Source organism: Carettochelys insculpta, chromosome 8 (genome assembly GCF_033958435.1).
Source record: "Carettochelys insculpta isolate YL-2023 chromosome 8, ASM3395843v1, whole genome shotgun sequence".
In the NCBI taxonomy this organism is placed as follows: domain Eukaryota; kingdom Metazoa; phylum Chordata; order Testudines; family Carettochelyidae; genus Carettochelys; species Carettochelys insculpta.
In genome coordinates, this window is record NC_134144.1 from 14,099,786 (window position 1) to 14,120,064 (window position 20,279).

At 42.9% G+C, this 20,279-nt stretch overlaps 1 protein-coding gene across 6 annotated transcripts in view; it reads right to left on the bottom strand.

The window, feature by feature from the left end:
• The window catches only part of LOC142017160 (aldehyde oxidase 1-like), a 72,635-nt gene that overhangs the window by 12,374 nt on the left and 39,982 nt on the right, over positions 1–20,279 (bottom strand). For all 6 annotated transcript variants that reach the window (XR_012646465.1, XM_075001845.1, XM_075001844.1 and 3 more), the window contains 8 exons: positions 18,937–19,070; positions 17,697–17,784; positions 11,202–11,288; positions 9,921–10,112; positions 9,159–9,386; positions 7,303–7,398; positions 4,270–4,398; positions 2,879–2,953 (listed from right to left, as the gene is read on the bottom strand). Coding sequence is in view for 5 of the 6 variants with exons in the window: in XM_075001845.1 (XP_074857946.1) it covers positions 2,879–2,953; positions 4,270–4,398; positions 7,303–7,398; positions 9,159–9,386; positions 9,921–10,112; positions 11,202–11,288; positions 17,697–17,784; positions 18,937–19,070 (1,029 nt within the window). In the remaining variant the exon portion in view is untranslated. The remainder of the gene's footprint in view (positions 1–2,878; positions 2,954–4,269; positions 4,399–7,302; positions 7,399–9,158; positions 9,387–9,920; positions 10,113–11,201; positions 11,289–17,696; positions 17,785–18,936; positions 19,071–20,279) is intronic.

Here is a 20,279-nt window from a genome sequence, read left to right on the forward strand (position 1 = left end):
TCAACAGGCAGACCAGATCAAGTCTTTTGGGATGCTTTTGATTGGATCCTAATTCATCATCATCATCATCATCAGAGTTTGGGTCTTCATTACACCTTGACCAATACATTTTGACCTTAACCCTAAGAATCAAAAGAATCATAAGGTTGGAAAAGACCTTAGGGGGCCATCAAGTCCAACCCCCTGCTAAAAGTAGGGCCAATCCCAAATAAATCATCCCAGCCAGGGGTTTGTCAAGCTAGGACTTAAAATCCTCCAGGGTTGGCGATTCTACCATCTCCCTAGGTAACACATTCCAGTGCTTCACCACCCTCCTAGTGAAATAGATATTAAGACAGAAAATATATTGCATCTATATAAATTCATAGTATGCCTATATCTTGAATACTGTGTACAGATGTGGTCTCTCCATATCAAAAAAGACATAATGGAATTGGAAAAGGTTCAGAAAAGAGAAAGAAAAAGTATTTGGGCTATGGAAAAGTAACAGCCCAAGAAGAGATTAATAAGACTGGGACATTTCAGTTTGGAACAGGAGGGATATGATAGAGGTCTATAAAATCATGACTGGTGTAGAGAAAGAGATAAGCAGGTGCTATTTATTGCTTCTCATAACACAAGAACTAGGGGGTCACTGAAAGACACTAATAGGCAATAACTTTAAAACAAATAAAGTATTTTTTTCTTCACACAATTCACAGTCAACCTGTGTGACCCTTTGCCAGACGATGCTGTAAAGGCCAAGTTTATAACAGGGTTCAAAAAGAACTGGATAAATTCATGGATGACAAGTCCATCAATAGCTATGAACCAGGAGAAGTAGGGATGGCATCACTAGTCTATTTGTCAGAAGCTGGGAATGGGCAACAGGGCATGGATCACTTGATGATTGCCTGTTCTGTTCATTGCTTCTGGAGCACCTGGTATTGACTGCTGTCAGAAGACAGGATATTGGACTAGATGGACCTTTCATCTGAATCCGTAAGGCTGACAAGCAATAATTCATTACCTCTCTAATAGGTGAGTCAAATCCAAGGGAGGCACCTAAATAACAATCTGGGCCCCCAATATGACATTGGGGCAACCATTCAAGAAGCTTGTACAACTCAGAGCGAGTGTGGTCACAGACGAAAGCTTTGATCCCACAGGCTGTTCCTTGAGTTTCTGCAGGGACCCAATGAAATTCATGGGCTTTAGTATATGCATAAGGGATTGAGGCCTACGCACTTCACAGATTTGTTCGGACCACTCAGACAAAGTTCTGTTGGGCAGGGACTGTGTCTGTATTTTGTGTTTGTATAGCACCAGCATAGTAGGGCCCAGGTCTCCACAGTAGACTTCCAAGACACTGTGATAATACAAATAACAACAAAGGGATCTTCTTATGTGAAGGCGGCTTTATAGGAGGACAAAAAATGGTTCCATCATGGGAGCCAACTCCATGGATAGGAGCACCCAGATAAAAAAGTGGGTGCTTGCAGCACCCCAATCAGCACCTCACCTCCTCCCCCACCTAGTGCCTCCTGGGCACTAGGTGATCAGCTGTTCATTGCAGGAAGTGCTGAGGGGAGGGTGAGAGGAGCAAGGCAGGGCACACTGAGGGAAGGGAGTGGAATGGAGTAGGAAGAGGTGGGAGGGAGAAGGGGTGGAGCTTGGGCCACAGCTATGGTGGGGAGAGCACCCTTGTGAACATCAGCAAGTCAGCACCTGGGGACTCTAGCCTGTTATAAGTCTAAGTAATTTTTATTCTATCAATATTTTTGACACTTGGAATTTGACATGGAGAATGATCATTGGGTAATATATTGAGCAATGTGAGAGTCACATGCGCTAACTCAGAATTTTGATTTTTGCAGTGCTACAGAATGCGACAAAGATCACAGAGGGGAGACAGGGAAGAGTGAAGAGGGGTTTTAAACTAAAAGAAGGGCAGACTAGAACCAAACACAAGAATACTAGTTACGCAGTTCCAGAAAATAAACCACAACCTCTATCCAAAGATTTAATGTTGGAACGCAAGTTGATGCATGCGCTTTGCCACCCTTTATTGACAAGCTGACATGTGTTGCATGTTCCAGATTGCAGAACTGTTACTGCCATGTATCTAAGCAATTCACTACATATGGAGGGGAACCCACCCCTAAAATTCACAAGGGACAGATCCTCTGCTCTGCCCAGGCTGTGCTCAATACAGGCAGCTTTTATTTTGCCGGTAAGAGATCACCAAAGAACAGTGGTGTCCAATAGGAACTGAAATATACTCACACTTATGGTTGTCTTTCTATATTCGCCACAGCCCTGCCCCCCAACCAGGCTCCTCCAGCCATGTCCCCAAATAAAAGCCTTCCCAGAGAGCCAAGCTCTCTCAGGCTCCCCTCTAAAGAAATGCCCTCCCCTTCCCCAGAGCCAGGCAGCCCTAGTCCTCCATTCTAGATTAATACCGGCGACTCACCAGAGCCACCAGGGTGGTGGAGTGGCCAGGGCTGGCAGAGTGGCCTGAGCCACTGCTGCTGGGGCTAGAGGAGCAGTTACAGCCACTTGGGCCGAGGAACAGCTGGGGTGCCACTGCCAGCGCTGCCATGTGCTTCTCCCAGCAGGGGTGGGCATGCGTGGGCAGGTGGCACTTGAATGAGGCTCTAGGGAGAGCTGCATTTAAAGGCTCCAAGAGCCACATGCAGCTACAGAGCTGGAATCACTACACCACAGCGCCCCATTCACCACATGCGGCAAGTGGCCACTGTACTGAACACCGCAGCCAGAGAAAAAGGCTAGAGAAAAATATAACATATGTCAAAATCACTATGTACATGCAAATGCATTTAATATAATTCATACATTCCTGTTTGATTTTTCATTCTGATACAAAAATGTCTCGTACCCAGTCATTCCAGGTACCAGTTGGGTTCTTGCTAATGATGGGCTCCAGGCGTTTCAAGAGAGTCTGGCAAGCATCCTGGTGAAGAGAAAAGTTGGAGGAAATAATGCAAAAGGAGATAAATATATATTCATTAATATTTAATAATATTCAACTTTTTTGGTAAAGTCAAGGTGCTATCAGGAGAGAAGATACCCCATTTACTGATAAAAATCATTACTCCTTATAGATTTCCTCAGGTCCCTTCTTTCTAGGGAACTCATCACCTGTCTTCCAGTTAGAGACAGATAGTGAAGTAGTTTCTTTTGAGGCTCTGATCACTTTCTAACTATCGATAGCTCCCAAATATGCTGCCTCGAAAGTGAATCTGAAGGAAAAGTCTTAAATCTTGGGGAAGGGTGCTCCTGACTCCAGTTCTTCAGACCAGATATTTCAATATTTACATGAAAATAGATTAATCTAGCTAATTTTTAAGGCTTCTACTAGAGATACGTGACCCTGTAACTCTCCAGGGGGCTGATCAGTTTAAACAACCATCTGGAGATTCTTACGCTCCTCCAAAAGCTCAACTGAAGGATCTCCCCCAACAAGATCCTTCTCTTCTGCTCCCAGATCTCCACAATCAGGCCTTCTTCAGGCCTCTGAGTCATCCGGGGCTCACATGATACCCACTCTTCCCACCCCACCTTTTGATGAAGGAACAAATACTCGTAAGATCTCAAGTCTCTCTTCTGGGACAAGCCAAGTTTCTGCCTCCAAATTTATCACCACTTTCAGGCTTCCCCAAAAAACTATTACCCAGACACCCTGCTCCAATTGCAAGACAGAAACTGACAAAATGTAAAAGATTTCATATAAAAATCAAGAGGCCTATACTCAGTAGAGAAAACAAAGATCAGCTGTGGGTTTTTTTAATGAAAAACTAGGGCGAGAATTAATGGTCTTCATTTAAGGCGTATGCAGAAGAATGAAAGAAGGGTAACAAGGAATCATGTAGTTAAATGAACCCACACCTTAAAATAAGATCTGGGATTAGCATGAACTATCACACGCTCAGTGCCAAGTCATGAAGAACTGATTTGTTTACATAATCCCAGAAGAGAGAAGAGGCCTCCAGTTCATGCAGAGTTAAAAAAAAAAAGAAAGAAAGAAAAAACACTTTAGCTTTTACAGGTGGCTCTTTGGGTTCTCTTCTGAAACCCCAAACCACAATGTACCTAAGAGTTTGGAATTAATCAACAAGCAATATTTCCTATTCTTACTGACCACCTGCCACTGTAGGTAATTACAAACTCTGTGGGACTACTCATGTCTTTAAAATTAGGCACATACTTAAATGCTTTGATGAATGGGGACTTTTAAGACTAAACTGAAAGACAAACATTAATCTTTACCTTGACTGCCATTCCATTGACATCAGTTCCAGTAGACGCCACTGAAGCACAAGCATTAGGAACAGTTGTTGTACTTGTTTCACAAAAGTGAATACTTGACATAGGGATCTTTAATTCCCGGCTGGCAACCTGGGGTGGAAAATGAACATACCCTCATTCCATTTGAAACACGCATTTCTGAGCATTTCATTACTATCAGCCATCAGAAGGTGCAACCTACTCAGCAAAGAAAACCTCGGTGCTTGCACTTATTGGGACAGAACTTGAAGAAAAACCAATAATGGTTTGCCTACATGTCTCTATGTGGCTATGGTACAGGACACAAGGGGCACGGTAATCAGGCAATGGGAGATTACTGATGAAGTGTTGCAGTGAATATGCAGCACTTCATTAGGCTAATTCTCCCCTGCGGCAACTTCGAAGCGTCAAACTTCAAAGTGCCAGCATGCGTGTTGCCACAGGCACTTTGAAGTGCCTGCACTACTTCAAAGTCCCTTTTTCGGGGAGTAAGCCAGCACTTCGAAGTTTGATGTTTCGAAGTTGCCAGGGAGGAGAATTAGCCTAATGAAGTGCTGCATATTCACTGCAGCACTTCATTAGTAATCTCACTTTGCCCTGATTACCATGTCCCCTTCGAATCTGGGGGCAAGTGTAGACCCAGCCAAGGTGATCAGAACAAAAACTGTTACCTAAAAATCTTTGATTTGAGGAGCATGGGGCACTTGCACACCTATAGACAATATATATAGACCAGTAGATTACATGAGCCATTTTTCTCCTACCAAAGTCATATTTCTGCTATCTAATGCAACTTGGATCTTTCAGCCAGCATTCAAGTGACAGTGCAGAAAAGACAGAGAGATTTGGTGCAAAAGAACAGGAACGATTTTCTCATACAAAATAAACAAACAAACAAAAACAAGCATGCTGTATGCATTTATTACCACTTGTTATGTACACCATCAACAGAGTTAATTTATTTACTTATGAACTATGCCTGCTGTAATTCTGAGATGCTGAATTGTATTCATTTTTTGATCTCACAAACTCCTCTATGCTGGATTAGTTAATAAAATATGAATTCTACTGCACTCCCTTTATCTGTTGTAGCTATATCATAGGTTCCCAAACTAGGGGGTATCCCCCTCACAGGACATGAAGAAATTCCAGGAGAGTGCAAGGTGACCCAGCTCCCCCCCAACCCCGTCAATCCTCCCCATCCCAAGAAAGAACACATGCTGGCATTACCTCCTGCAAAAATGGAGGTAGCACCAGCTTCCTGCAGGGAAGGAAGGGAAATCCCGCAGCTGTATGCCAAAGCTGGCATCTCAGGAAGTGTATGAGCTACTTCCCCTCCCCAAACAGCCAGTGCATTTTCTGAAAAGCTGCATCTGTTGCCCACCAGCGACTTCCTGCTGCCTTCCTGCATGGGGGGTGGGGACAGGCGGAGCCGCAGATCTGCTCCTCGCTCCCCACAGCAGCCATGTGCTGTCTGAGCAGTTGGAGCTGGTGCCAACTCACTGGCAGCCCTGCCCCACACTCTGGATCCTTCATTTTGGCTCCACCTCAGAGCACAGTGGGGCCCCAAAAATTCCACTAACCCTGGAAACCCAGAAGAAATAATATGGTCTGAGGCCTTCAACCTCAGTCCTACCTATCCTCCCCCCATGGGGATGCGATGCAGGGGAGAGAGGTGTCTCAGTTGGGGCCACATCAGTGGGGCTTGGGTTTTTTTGTTTTTTGGCATCTCACTTGTATGGTCCCTGACTTATGTTTCTGCAGGTCCTTGGACATATTTTATTTAAAAATGAAGCCTGGCCAACAAGCTCCCAATTGAGGCCAGCCCCCATCTGGCCATAGCATCATAACACCCCTCCATCCCCACACACATCTCAACCCTGAGTCTATCATACACCAGAACTCCCTGTCCTGACCCTCTCACATCCCCAGTTTTCTGTCACAACACTACTGCACAATCCACACACTGCAAATCTGTGTCCTCAGCACATCATACTCCCAACCCCCTGCCCTGTGCCCCTCATACACCCCAACCTGAACTCCTGCACCCTCACATCCACAACCCTGTGTTTGCTCAGCACCCCAACACTCCACCTGATCCCAACACTCTCCAGCTTGGAGCCCCCTCCCTGAGCCAGCAACCCCTTCTCCACCTCTTCCTGCACCCCAGTTCCCTCCCAGAGCTTGTACCTTTCACCCCTTCCCACACCCAAATCCATCATTCGCACCCTCCTGTCTCAACCCAGTGAGCATGAGTAAGGACGGGGGACAGCAAATGATGCAGAGTAGGAGAATGGAGAGGGTGGGGCCTCAAGAAAGGGGTGGGGTTTTGGGGCTTCCCCTGACATTTAAAAAGTGATCTTGGCTGTGAAAGATTGGCCACCACTGCTGTAAAAATTTTTTAAATTTCAAAATTTCATACCACAAAATATGATTTTTTTTTTCTGGCCTTTCAATGTGTCGGGGTACAAATTGAATTTTTTGTTAAAGCGGGGTTGGATGATGGTAAAGAAAAGGTGGGGGAGCTGAGAGTTTCTCAAAAATCAAGAAGTGAGGTGTGATGCTGAAAAGTTTGGGAACCAGTGGTCTGTATAATCTGCCTTCTCCTTGTGCCAACACCTACATTTTACTACAGGTTTGTACAGTGCCAAATAAAAAGGGGCTGAACACTGACTGCAGCCATGAGGCACTACTGTAATATGAAGAAATAAAGTTATAATAAGGTGGTTCCCGTAGGTATATACCTTCTCTGCCTGCTCCCACTGTGGCTCTTAACAAAGCTGGCTATGGGATCAGTTTGCATGTGTACAGCCTGCTTGCCTGCCATAACAAGAGACTTTACTGCCATAACTATGGATGTCAGTGGAGTTATGCCCAAGAAAAAAATTGTCCCACTATCTGTATTCATAGTCTTGCTATGGCTTTTCCCATAACTAAAGTGGAAGAAAAATATTTAATTAGCAGTGTTTGTCCATGCTATGTATTTAGCACACGGCTAATACTTGATTTTGTTACCTGGATCATTTTGGTGTGAATACCTTGTCCCATTTCAATTCCACCATGAGTGAGAAGCACCGAGCCATCTGTATAGATATGAACCAGAGCAGCAGCCTGAAGGAGAAGAATATAAATGGACTACGGAGCATTGTTATTTCCCTAGGATTTAATGGGAAAAAGGTCTGCATTTAATATGAGGCAATGCACCAAAAGTAGAAGGGATGGTGCCTTGAAGTGCACTGTGGTTTCAGATGCTATAAACCGATCTGCTAAGACAGGATCATGGGCGGCACTTGGAATTCCCACATCGGTCTCTACCTTAAACTTCAAATGAAGGGACATCAGTTGATGGTGGTTTGTTTCTTATGATGTTAAAAACACAAGGAAAAAACCTGAACTGCCTAGTCTAGTCATTTTTTTAAAAAAATCACATTTTTGCATACCCGTTAGATGCCTATTTTATATGGCAGTCCCCTACCTAGAATGCCCTCCTGTGGCAGCCTGCCACATATCAAGCCCTTTTTTCTCAGTTTCCTCTCAGACCAGCCATAAAAAGAAGAGTCTCTCTCACTGTCAATTTCCCACATCTGGGCATGTAAAGCCACTCATGGCATACCTGTTCACCTAACTTCCATAGTAAAATATATCAAAGTAAGAGATTTTCCATTCTCCCTTCTAAATCATCCATATGAGTCCACCAGCACTTGGTTCTCAGTTCCTTTCTGTCCCTTTTCCAGAGCTCCACACTCCCAGCCTTCTACCTGACAGTGACCAATCTCATGATTCTTCTACCCAACACCCAGTCCAATGATTCAGCCCTTTTCCGGTTTCCCAGTACTGGCTCTATGGTTCAGGAAGGTCTGCAGGCCAACTCTGTTGGTCTACTAGCTTTTAGCCCTTTTCAGTCTCTTGGGACTAGCTCCTCTACTTGTCTCCTCGCAATTCCTTCCTATTTCCAGGCAAGGACTGGAGATCTTTCTGATCTCTGCAGTGTCCTTGTCTCTCCATTTCTCTGTCTCTGACTTGCCAGATCTCCAACTCACCTGGTCTTCACGCCTCTAGTGCTGATGTGCTTTGTGCAGCCTAAATGGGGATAACCTTCCTGGCCTCTTAAAGGGCTCATGTCACCCTTTGATGGGTATTTATATACAAGCATGGCTCAAAATTCTGTTTTTTCTTGTTCAAGGTTTCAAATCTCCAGATTTCTTGGGGAGCCATGAACTAGATAGACTGACAGTACTAGACAAGCCAGTTGGGTCCAGAATGGGACTTCTCCCCAACCCTCGCAACTCAGGCATAAGTTACATCACAGTTTACAAATGACCCTGTGAGCTGAGGAGAGACTGTAAACTGGGTGGGACATTTTGTTACCCTGTGGATTGATTGATTTTATCAGTGTATAGAAGATGCTTATCGATCAAATATGGAACACTTCCCCAACATTAAATATACCACACAAGTCATCAATATGAATTAAATAACCTACTCCATCTCTCCCTTCCCTTTTGCCCAAAGTTCAACAGACGTGGGTTCAGAGGGGGAGGTGAGAACCCTTTGAAGGCAATGTCCTACCTTCATTACCCAAAAGCTTAAATCGAGGCACTGTTAGTAAGGAGTACTTCAGCTATTCTTCCCCATGTAGCATATTACACAGAAGCTAGCCATGGCCTAAACTACATGGGCTTTACAGACCAATATTAAGCTAATGCAACCTCTGGATAACAGGTGTTAGGATGCGGACAAGAGTTAATCTGGGATTAAAGTTACTATATATTTCTGTGAACTAAATCAGGTAAAATCTAGCCTTCCAGGAGTGAAAAACTTCTCCCTTTGTGTTAGTGAGCATTTTTAGAGCTGCTTGAAAGTCAACTGACCTGACTTAGAAAACTTGAGGTGAGGCCAAAAGGAAACTTCATGGGAATAATGGCAATCCCCTTCTTTTTCCAATAATTTAGCTTGTTAAATTCTTCTACAGCCATTTTCCTGCTGTAGTATGCAGACTTCTCCATACATTTATTCCAACACCTTACTAGGTTCTCTGGATCAAGTTCTTGAATGTAGCATATCTGTTCAGTTTCTTTGTACATGTTTATTTCCCTAACCTGAAAAAGGAAAATTAGCCCAAATCATACCATTTTCATAAAACAGACTACTACTTGTGGGATTAGCAGTCAAATAGTAAGCAAAATGAATTATTAAGTATTTTCATGATTAATTATGTCAAATTGGTACAGCATGACAGTGAGACCATATTAATCATTTTAAAAATCAGTCAAAGTCTGAGCAGAAAATACTTTTTCCTCTCAGCACAAATTTCACCCAGAAACTAATAAACCACAACATGTTGTTTTGTTACTTAGTTACTCTCATCTTTCAAACATTTTAGTCATTTAATCAGGAAACAGAGAAATTATCAAGCAACTCAGGAGATAAGTCACAAAAACAGATAATTAATATCAACAAACAATTTGTAGTCAACTCAGGAGTTGAAAATGATTAGTTCCAACTAGTCAGTTAATCCAGGAGTTTTTTCATGTTTCATTGTGTGGGTCACCTTTTAACAAAGGTCATACAGTACAAAAGAGTAAAGTAAAATAGGCTACTTCATTTCAATGCCAATAATACGCTTTCCTTACCTTTTCTGGTGATAAGCCACTTTTAGCTGCAATGCCCATTATCCAGGATTCTATAACCAGTCCTGACTGTGGGAAACCAAATCCTCGGAATGCTGTGTTGGATGGCAAGTTTGTCTTGCAAGCACAACCGCAGCACCGCAGGTTGGGAATCTTGTAAGCATTATCCATTTTTAATAAGGCTACTTCTACTACCTTAAGTATGGGAACATGTACAGCTATACATCAAAACAGCTCTTTCCTTAAAATTACATTCACATTTAAACAAGCAAATCTTCCTCCTATCAGAGAAAGGACTTGGACTTGAGACAATTCAGACAATACAAGTATTTGAAGATTTTTTTTAAATAAATGCTTCTATAAATCCCATGTAACAAAAATATTCTACACACATACATCTATATTTCCTAAACAGCACAATCTTGCATTTCAAATAGTTTTATTACCAAATGCAAGGGATGTAGTAGACACAATAGCTGTAGATTCATAACTAGTGCGCTATGATAACAGCTTCATAGTTAAGACTGAAAATTATAGCAATTATTACATTATAAGCCTAATTTTGGCCCAAGTCAAATATTTACAAAAATTCATATTGATCTAAAATCTGTATGTAAGATATGAGCCTGAAGCAAAAGTTTTCTACATATTTTGAAATGAACTGGACAAAGAGCTCCAAGCATGCTCAGAGTAAAGGTTCATTTCTCAACGAATCCATCACTACAATGTCTAACTTTGTTTTTTGTTTTCATATTTGTTTATTTTTCTACAAATCTGAAAACAAAAAACAAACCCCAGAAGAGAGAAAAACCTTTGTTTAATGGATTGTCCAGGCTGGGTTCTAATGGCCAGCACCAAAATTTGGTTGATTACACACTACATGTTGAACCTCTCTAGTCCAGCAACACCAGGACCTGATCAGTGCTGAACAAGAGAATTTGCCAAACCATGGGAGGTCAATTTGTCTAGCACTGTTATCAACACTGCCACTTGTTACTGGGCTCTGAGAAGACATTTAAGGCTAAATTAGAGCTAAATAACAGCACAGAACAGTGAAAGACAGGACCGATGGCTGGAAACAAACTTTATGGGACCACAGGTCATCCAGCTAACTCAAAGGGACACTGAGCTAAGTCAAGAGAGGTTCTCTTACAGGGGTCTTTTCCAACATCTGCTCAGAATCCCCACAAGTACATGATAATCCTACAAGTAGTGAGCATGGGAACCTGGCATGCCACAATATCTCCAGTGACTAGAAAATCCACACCTTCAAAAAATCCTTACCAGAATAGAGTCATCAGGAGTGCATCCTCCATTAATATAATACTTGGCATCTGCAGCCATGATCCTACCATCATTCGTGAAGCCAACCTAAAATGGATTAATATAGATTTCCTACACTTGTTCATTCCTTAAACAACTCTTTACTTTTATCCTTCACGCAGTGCAGAAAGCATAAATACAAACTTCCACATTGTCTCTTTTTTTTTCCCCAGTACCAAGGTTGAGAAGGGCTGAATTCTTGCTCATTTTGTCTTTTTGTTTGTTAAGAAAATACCTATACTGCCAGCCATCTCCAGTCCAGGCAGCCCCTTCCTATTTGCTACTCACTGAGCATAGCTGAATTGTACCATGAGAAATTTAGAGAGAGGCATTGGATTTGCAACCTGGTCAGGTGCCTGTTCCCTCCATGGGGTTGGCCTTCATAGTGTTTCATTTGAAAGTAGCATCTGCCACTAGGAATTCACTCACCATTTGTAACCCACAACTACAAAAAAAAGGTACATTTTGCAATTAAATGTCAATTACAGAATTAAGGCTACATTGTGCCACTCATTAAATAAAAGTGTTGAAACATGGGGGGAAATTGCTTGCTAAGCAATAGGCTTTGCAAACTCCCAGTTATAATCTGCTTCTGTCCAGTATATACCACGTTTTTTCGTCCTACAATGTGCATCTCAAAGGAATGAGATACTTCTGGGAAGCTCAATATCTTCCTATGCATTCCTCTGGAAATAGCTAATTAGTACACTGTGAAAAATCAGTAAATGATAATATTTAAAGTGAAGTTCTATTCTGAGAAGTGAATGTAAAAATAAGGTGGGGCACCTTCTCATTCAGCAGATCTGCAGCTTTGTTCTTGCTTCAGGCAAGCCACAGAATATACTCTAAGAACCCACTCACTTTACTGACAAAAAGCCCTGTAACTCACCTGTGCTGCAACTGGTATTCTTCAAGCTGTGTTGCACACGTCTATTCCACGTTAGGAGTAGGCACCCAGTCCATTGTCACTGAAGATTTTTTCCTAGAAGCACCTGCTAAAGCTGAGCACATGTCCTGTGCATCCTCATATATTCAGTTGATAGCACAGAGGGCAGAGCAGCCCCAACCCATCCCAGTGCCTATTCATAATGATAATTAAATCCAAAGTAGAGGGGAAGGAGGCAATGTTGTGGAATAGACACTTGCGACAAATCCCAAAGAACAACAGTTATGTGCAGGTAAGCAACCTTGTTCTTTGAGTGGCTGGCATGTCTACTTCACATTAGTGACTCTCAAGCAGTATTGTACAAATGACAAGCTCTGAATTTATTGAACCAGCAAATGCAGATAGACTTTCCAAAGCCTGAATCATCTCTGGAGGCTGATGCTATGACATAAAATGCCTGGCAAAAGGGTATCCTGAAGACCAAGTCCTGGCTTTGCTGATTGCAGCAGCTGCAACATTGTTTAAAAAAAGCTACTGTGGCTTGTAGAATGCTCTGATAGTTTCAAAGATGGTATAGATTTGGCAATGTCATAGGAATTCGACATGCAAGAGGTAATCCAGTTGGAAGTCCTCCAAGCTGGAAGACCTAGCCCTCTATCCTTTCTGCATAAAAACAACCAACCAAGATAACGAGTGCAAGGGGTTAGCTCTGCCCACATAAAAGGTGAAGACGTAGTGAACATTCAGTGTATGACCTCCTTCCTCAGCCTTGTCCAAATATGGCTTGGAAAAGAAAGCAGGTCTCGTTGAAATGGGAATCGGAAAACTACTTTCTCAGGAATTTGGGGTGAGGTCTCAGAGAAGCCTTATCCTAACAAGTTATCTAAACGCATGAATTTTCCCAGCTCTCTTGGCACATACGAAGTCCATGGGAAAAAGCTACCTTAGCTGGTAAACATCAAACTAAAAGTTCAAAGGGCTGATCCATTAGTGCTGATGATGCCAAAGTTCAAATTTCAGGGAGAATATGGCTCTTTCAGTCATGCATGAAGTCTGCTTGTTCTTTTAAAAAAATCAGATTGTCACAGAGTTAGAAAATACAGACTTGACCTTACACTAGAGGGTGAAAGGCTGATATTACAAGCAGGTACAACAGGTCTAACTCTTTCAGATGAAGCAAATGCCGTAGAACATTACGAGCCTCGTTCTCTGAAGAGGGTATATTCTGAGATCTACCCAAAACAAGAACCATTTCCATTTGTATTAGTAAAGGATCCTGGTGGACTGTTTCCTGCTGTTCAGTAAGATGTTCTTGACTGCCAGTGAACAAACCTTTTCCTCACAGCCTAGCCACTCAGCAACCTTGTCATGAGGGCTAGGATGTAAAAAGTGGCCATGACTCTAGAATTCAGTGGCCGTAGTCCAGAAGTAGAACCAAAACCAACTGAACTAATAACTTCTGGAGGTCTGAAAACCACTGCTGCCTTGGCCATGCTGGTGATATTAAGATCATTGTGGCATGGTCTTGTTTCAATCTGAAGAATATCTAGGGAATAAAAGGAACAGGAGGAAACACATACAACAAACATAACTTCCATGGGGGAAAAAGGCATCTGTGAGTGACCCTGAGCAGTGACCCTTCATGGAAAAGAACTGATGCCATTTTCTGTTTTGCTTTGTGCTGAATAAATCTAATTGTGGGTATTCTCCAGCCATAAAAGACCTTTTTCTACTTTGGTTCTCAGAAACTAATAATAGCCTGCTGAGGTGCTCGATCAGGGAGTTCTGAATATCTTGCAGATGAGAAACTTAGTATTATCTTGTTCTGAATGCAGACATTCTACTGCTTCTTGGCAAAGCTAATCTGGATCCTCCTTGCCTGTTCAGATAGAACATTGCTGTAATATTTTTGTTACAATGTGCACACGCTTGCTCCTGATTTGAAGTAAAAAGTCTTGATATGCTTGAAAAGTTGTCCTTAGTTCCAGCATATTTATGCATAATAATAATACTTCATCTGTCTACAGGCCTTATACTTGGACAGCCCCTCAACTGCACGCCCTGATCTAATGAAGACACATCTATGCAAGGCCTTGGAACAAATTTTGACATAGAAAGTAGTTAAGGACACAGCAGTTAACAGTAATTGAGATGGAATGCAGCATAATTTCATAAAAGGTAGATTGTGTCAGACCAACTTGACCTTCTTTGAAAAGACAGCTGATTTTTCAGACAAAGAAAATGTAATGGATTTAATCTACCTAGATTTCAATAAGACATTTGATACATTTCCATGTGGATAATCATTACTTAAATTGGAGAAGAGGGGATTAAAGGGAGACTACAATGGGTCACGTTAAAAGGTCCACTGTCAGGCTGGAGGGATCTAACTAGTCGAGTTCCTCAGGAACTGGTCTTCAGACCAATCTTATTGAAAAATTTTATTACTGACATTGGCACAGAAAAGAGGGAGTGTGATAATAACATTTGTGAGTGAAACAAAGTTGGGAGGAACTGCCAATATGGAGGAGTACCAGACTATCATACAAGACGATCTGTATGACAATGTAAACTGAAGTAATAGAAATGGGATGACATTCTTAGTGCATAGTGTAAGATAATGCATTCAGGGACTGACAACAAGCTATAAGCTCGGGACAGATCAGTTGGAAGTGACAGAGGAGGAGAAAGACCTGGGTGTATTCGGTAATCATAAGATGACTATGAGCTGCCAACCTGATACAACCATAACAAAGGCTAATATAGTCCTAGAAAACATCAGTTGAGGTATTTCCAGGAGAGATGGAAGTGTTAGTACCATTATACAAGGAACTGATGAGACCTTGCCAGGAATACTTGTGCATTTCTGGTCTCTGATGTTAAAGAAAGATTGATTTAAACTGGAACAGTTGAAAAGAAGTTACTGGGATGATCCAAAGAATAAAAAACCTATACCTTATGAGAGCAGACCCAAAAAGCTCCTATTACTTAGCACAAACAAAAGAAGGAAGCAGGAAGATATGACTGTTTTCTATAAGATGTCATGGTAAAAGAGGGAAGGTCCTCTCATGGATCACTATCTGGTAAATAGATAGGAAACAAAGGGTAGGAATAAATGCCCAGTTTTCAGAATGGAGAGAAGAAATAGGGCTGTTCCACAGTGTTACTGGGACTAGTACACAAGAGTGGCTGTACTGGGTCAGAGTAAAGGTCTGTCTAGCCCAGTATCCTACCTTCTGACAGTGGCCAATGCCAGGTGCACCAGAAGGAGTTAAAAGAACAGGTAATTGTCAAGTAATTCATCACATCACCCATTCCAGCTTCTGACAAACAGGCTAGGAACAGAATCCCTGCCCATCCTTGCTAACAGTCATTGATAGACTTATCCTGCATGAATTTATCTAGTTGTTTTTTGAACCCTGTTAAAGTCTGGGCCTTTACAATACCATCTGACAAAGAGTTCGCAGATTGACTGTATGCTGTGTGAAGAAGTACTCTTCAACAAATTCATAAACGATCTGGAAAAGGGGGTAAAGAGTGAGGTGGCAAAATTTGCAGAAGATGGAAAACTACTCAACATAGTAAGGTCCAAAGCAGATTTCAAAGAACGACAAAGGAACCTCACAAAATGGGTGAACGAACAACAAAACGGCAGATGAAATACAATGTTGACAAACACAAAGCAATGCACGATGTAAAGAATAATTCCAACTATACATACAAAATGATGGGGTCTAAACTAGCTATCATCACTCAAGAAAGATCTTGGAGTCATTGTGGATAGTTCTAAGAAAACATTGGCTTAATGTGCAGCAGCGGTGAAAAAAGCTAAGAAAATGCTGAGAAAGATTAGCAAAAGGATAGGAAATAAGACCAAAAATATCATATTGCCTCCCTATAAATCCATCACACATTACTGCATTTTGATGAGACAAACCCAGAGAGAAATCCACCACAAGCTAGGAGAAGTAGGAGCAGTCGGCCAATGGGTGCAGCAGTGGCAGGGTGGCGGGAAAGAGGAGCAGCACAGCAGTGAGCAGCTGGCAGGGCATCAGCAGCATGATGAGTGGCCAGCAGGGGACAACAAAGAGCAGGGGATGGTGAGTGACCAGTGGAGAGTCACTGCTTTACATCCCCTACCCTGGATGTGAGGTGTACCCACCAGAGCTGTCCTGAACACTGGGTCTCCCCTGACCAAGGGCAGCAACTATAAAGGGTGCAAAGAAAGGCTGGGCATATGAAGGGGATATTTTGGTTGATAGACTTAAACTGGGGAAGAAAAGGACCTTAGCCAACCTACTTGGGATTGGACTTTTACTCCTGGTTTTGTCTGTGAACTCTGTTTGTGGTGTGTGTTTTCCCAAATTAATGCCAAATTATTTCCCTCCCCTTTTATTAAAAGTTTCTTTTCTACACTCAGACTCCGTGCTTCTAATGGGGGAAGCACTGCCTCTCAGAGACACCTGGGGTTGTGCGTGAATTTCCCAGGTTACTATGTGGGGACTTGAGCCTGTTCTGCGTTGGATGGGTGGAGTGGAACCCTGAGAAATTGAACCTGGCCCTGGTTGCTGCTGGGTCCACCTGGAGGAAGGGTTACATTTACAGATTCTGCCTTTTTGTTGTTGCTGATCTGATTTAAGCCAGTGTTGCTTAGCCTAAGAACTGACGAGGCTACTTGAAGTGGGACTTTGCACAAGGTGGGGTCCATAACTGCTGACAGGAGTCCAGGGAGGTCTATAAAAGTTATTACAGATAATCAGGTCAGAAAGAGGCATTGAACAAAGTACATGTTGTCTTTAATAGCTGGAAGGTTGGGTTGCAACCAGAGGTACTATTTTTCCTGACTCTGCCTTATTGTGAAAACCTACTAGGTCCTCTGTTTATGCCTGGGGCCTTGCTGTGCACAGGTTCAAATTTGCACAGAGAAATTTGTTGGGCCAATAACCGTTTCTGCCTTTCAGTTTCCAGAGAGAGAAAGAAAGGGACAAATTATGGGAGGAAGACAACATGGAAGAAGTAGAAAGAGATGAAAGCAGAGTTCAGGTTGGTTAGTGAATCTTACCTCTGAATTTCCTGACTAGCAATCTCAAATTTAGACTGAATTAATAGAGCTGCTTACATTAATACACCAACAAGTTCAAAACTACCTAATAGCAAGGGTAAGATTTTGGGGGCCTCAGATTCCATTGCTTTCAGAAATCTCTATAATACTTCAGATTCAGCCCTGTGCCCTGAGGCAGTACAGCTAAAGCTGTCAGACAGCAGAGGCCCTTGAACTCCGAGCTACACATGGTGAGGGGGGAACCTGGAGCTCCTAGCCAATATCCCCAGAACTCCCAGCTGCCGTGGATGGCTGGGACCCCGGAGCTCCAAAGTGCTGCTTGCGGCAGGGACCCTGGAGCTCCCAGCCCCTAAAGCTTTTGTGAATTTTTATATTTTGCCCATGACCTTCTCATGACTTTTACTAAAAATAACAATGACAAAATTATGACATAACTAGTGGTATTGGCAAAATTCCATACACGTAAAGTGGACTGATGGTTTGAATGCAGCATTTTTCTCCTACTTACTTTATATTTGCAAATGAGAGGGTGTCGCCCTCCTGTGATTAACATATCATCTCCACGGTCCAGGATAAAACGAACTGCATGACCAGTTCTAAATTAAAAAGGAAAAAAGGGTGAGGGGGCAGAGTTAGGCTTCAAACAAAGTTACAGATGCTACTAAAAGGATGGCTATTTTCCTAGATTACAAATATAGCACAGCACAATGGATGTGTTTAAATTTAAGCATTGATTTAAGTGCTTTGGTGAACAGGAATGGATTTAAGAAAATGCTTAATCTTAATAGGAATAATTGTGCCTAAAGTATGTACTGCTTATGTGCTTTGCTGGGTCCAGACCCATGATAGAATCTTATTTTTCAAAAGGGGAAAACAATGAGTTAACTAAGTGCAACTTTCTTATACAGTCACTTATTTTGGTTTTAAGAATGCCTTACATCAATTTAGCCAAAGACAGCAAGAAATCAATCTAGGTTAAATCAATACTACCCTCTCAAAATCAAAATGAGAAAGTTGTACTGAGTTAACTAAATCAATTTTGAAAGTCATCTAGCAAAGACATATAATCCTAGTGTGTGAACAAGGTCCCTATCTGACACGTAGGTAACTCCCCATAACCTGGTCAAGAGTATTGAGAGCATTTCTGGCATATACCAGTCTCAGCTCTGTTTAAATTGTGTCACTTCAGCCCATCTTATAACCTTTTAAGGGAAAAAAGGCTAATAAAACTCACTAAGAGTCGAGCTTTTAGGACTTGTTGGCTGGGTCTACACTTGCCCCCAACTTCGAAGGGGGCATGGTAATCAGGCAATGGGAGATTACTAGTGAAGTGCTGCAGTGAATATGTAGCACTTCATTAGGCTAATTCTCCCCTGCGGCAACTTCGAAGTGTCAAACTTCGAAGTGCTGGCATGCGTGTAGCTGCGGGTACTTCAAAATGCCCACACTACTTCGAAGCGCTTTTACTCCTCAAATTTTTGTTGAGTAAAGGCACTTCAAAGTAGTGCAGGCACCTCAAAGTGTCCACAGCTACACACGTGCCGGCACTTCAAAATTGCCGCAGAGGAGAATAAGCCTAATGAAGTGCTACATATTCACTGCAGCACTTCATTAGTAATCTCCCATTGCCTGATTACCATGCCCCCTTCGAAGTTGGGGGCAAGTGTAGACCCAGCCAACAAGTCCTGGGATGGGAACAGACCTTGTGGGTAACTCCTTTTTCTCGTACAACAGGAAGCCACACTTACTTGTTTGCTGCCACTGCAGCAACAGATGCCAACAAACCAGCTTTCCCTATTTTCCCACCGAAAGCTCCACCGATTCTTTTCACATGGCACATGATCCTATTGGCTGGAACCCCTAAACATGAGGCCACCATTTCCTGTAAAGTCAATATCCCTTTTTTATACTGTTGAAATTTGAAAGGGACCCTGTCAGACAAAATCTGGAACAACTTCATATTTTGGAAAAAAAAAAGTCTATAGAAAGATCCAATATATACTTTCATGACTATTCCTCTAATTCCAATGGAAACATTTATTTTTCAATAGTTAAATACCCCTACAAACAGTATTTGCACCCAAAATAAGAACCTGAAAATGAAACTAGCTATAGATAATTGTCTAAGCTGAGTGAAATGCAAAAAGTAACCAAAATCCATAATGAGGACATTAGATTTTTAAAATGTTTGGTTTCAATAATTTAAGGCAGGGGTAGGAAGCCTTTTTTTGGGTTCCAGGGTCACTGACCCATGGAAAAGTCAGTTGGGGGCCACATACAATTGAAAAGCAAAAACAAAATGCACAAACCCCTCACTGATGCGGTCCCTGACTGAGACAACTCACTACCCTCATGTGTTCAGTGAGTGGGAGGAAGGCTGCTGGGGAGCAGGTGTGGGAGTCTGGGAAGGAAGGAGGATGCAGGAACAGGCTGAGGTGGATGTTTGACATCTGGGAGGGAGGGTTCCAGAACAGGGCTGAGGTTGGGGGATCTGGATGGGAGGTAAGGTGCAGCAGTGGGTGGGTATGGTTCAGGAGCAGGCTAAAGGTGAGGGGTCTGTTCAGGAGGGAGGGTGCAAGGTAGGCATGGCCAGAGGGGGTCTGGGCAAGAAGGGGTGCAGGTGCAGGGTAGGGATGGGGAGCTTTTATCTTCATGTGCCACTGCCACCACCACTAACCCTCCCCTGTGTGGAGGAACAGGCAGCAAGGTGAAAAGTGCTCTGGAGATGCTTTTCTCTTGGCTCACAGGCACATACACACCCACCCTACTGCTCTCATTGGTCAGAATTCCAGCCAATCAGTGCAGGGGGCAGCATCTAGGAAATACTGTGTTGCCATTCCTCCAGCCAGGGGAGGAGGATTGGCAGCAGCAGAGGCAGAAGCACAGGCAGCTCAGCAGTGGCAGTAGAGCTGTTTCCTGCCCCCACCAGGCACAGCCTATGGTCTGAATCCGGCCCTGGTTTCCCTCATCCAGCCCACGAGACTCGGGGCTCCCCACATTCCACGCTGCTGTGGGTTGGATGCTGCGCATGGGAGTCCTAAGCCTCAGGGTCTACATCCAGGCAAGCCACAGTCTGGGGATTCTCCACCCC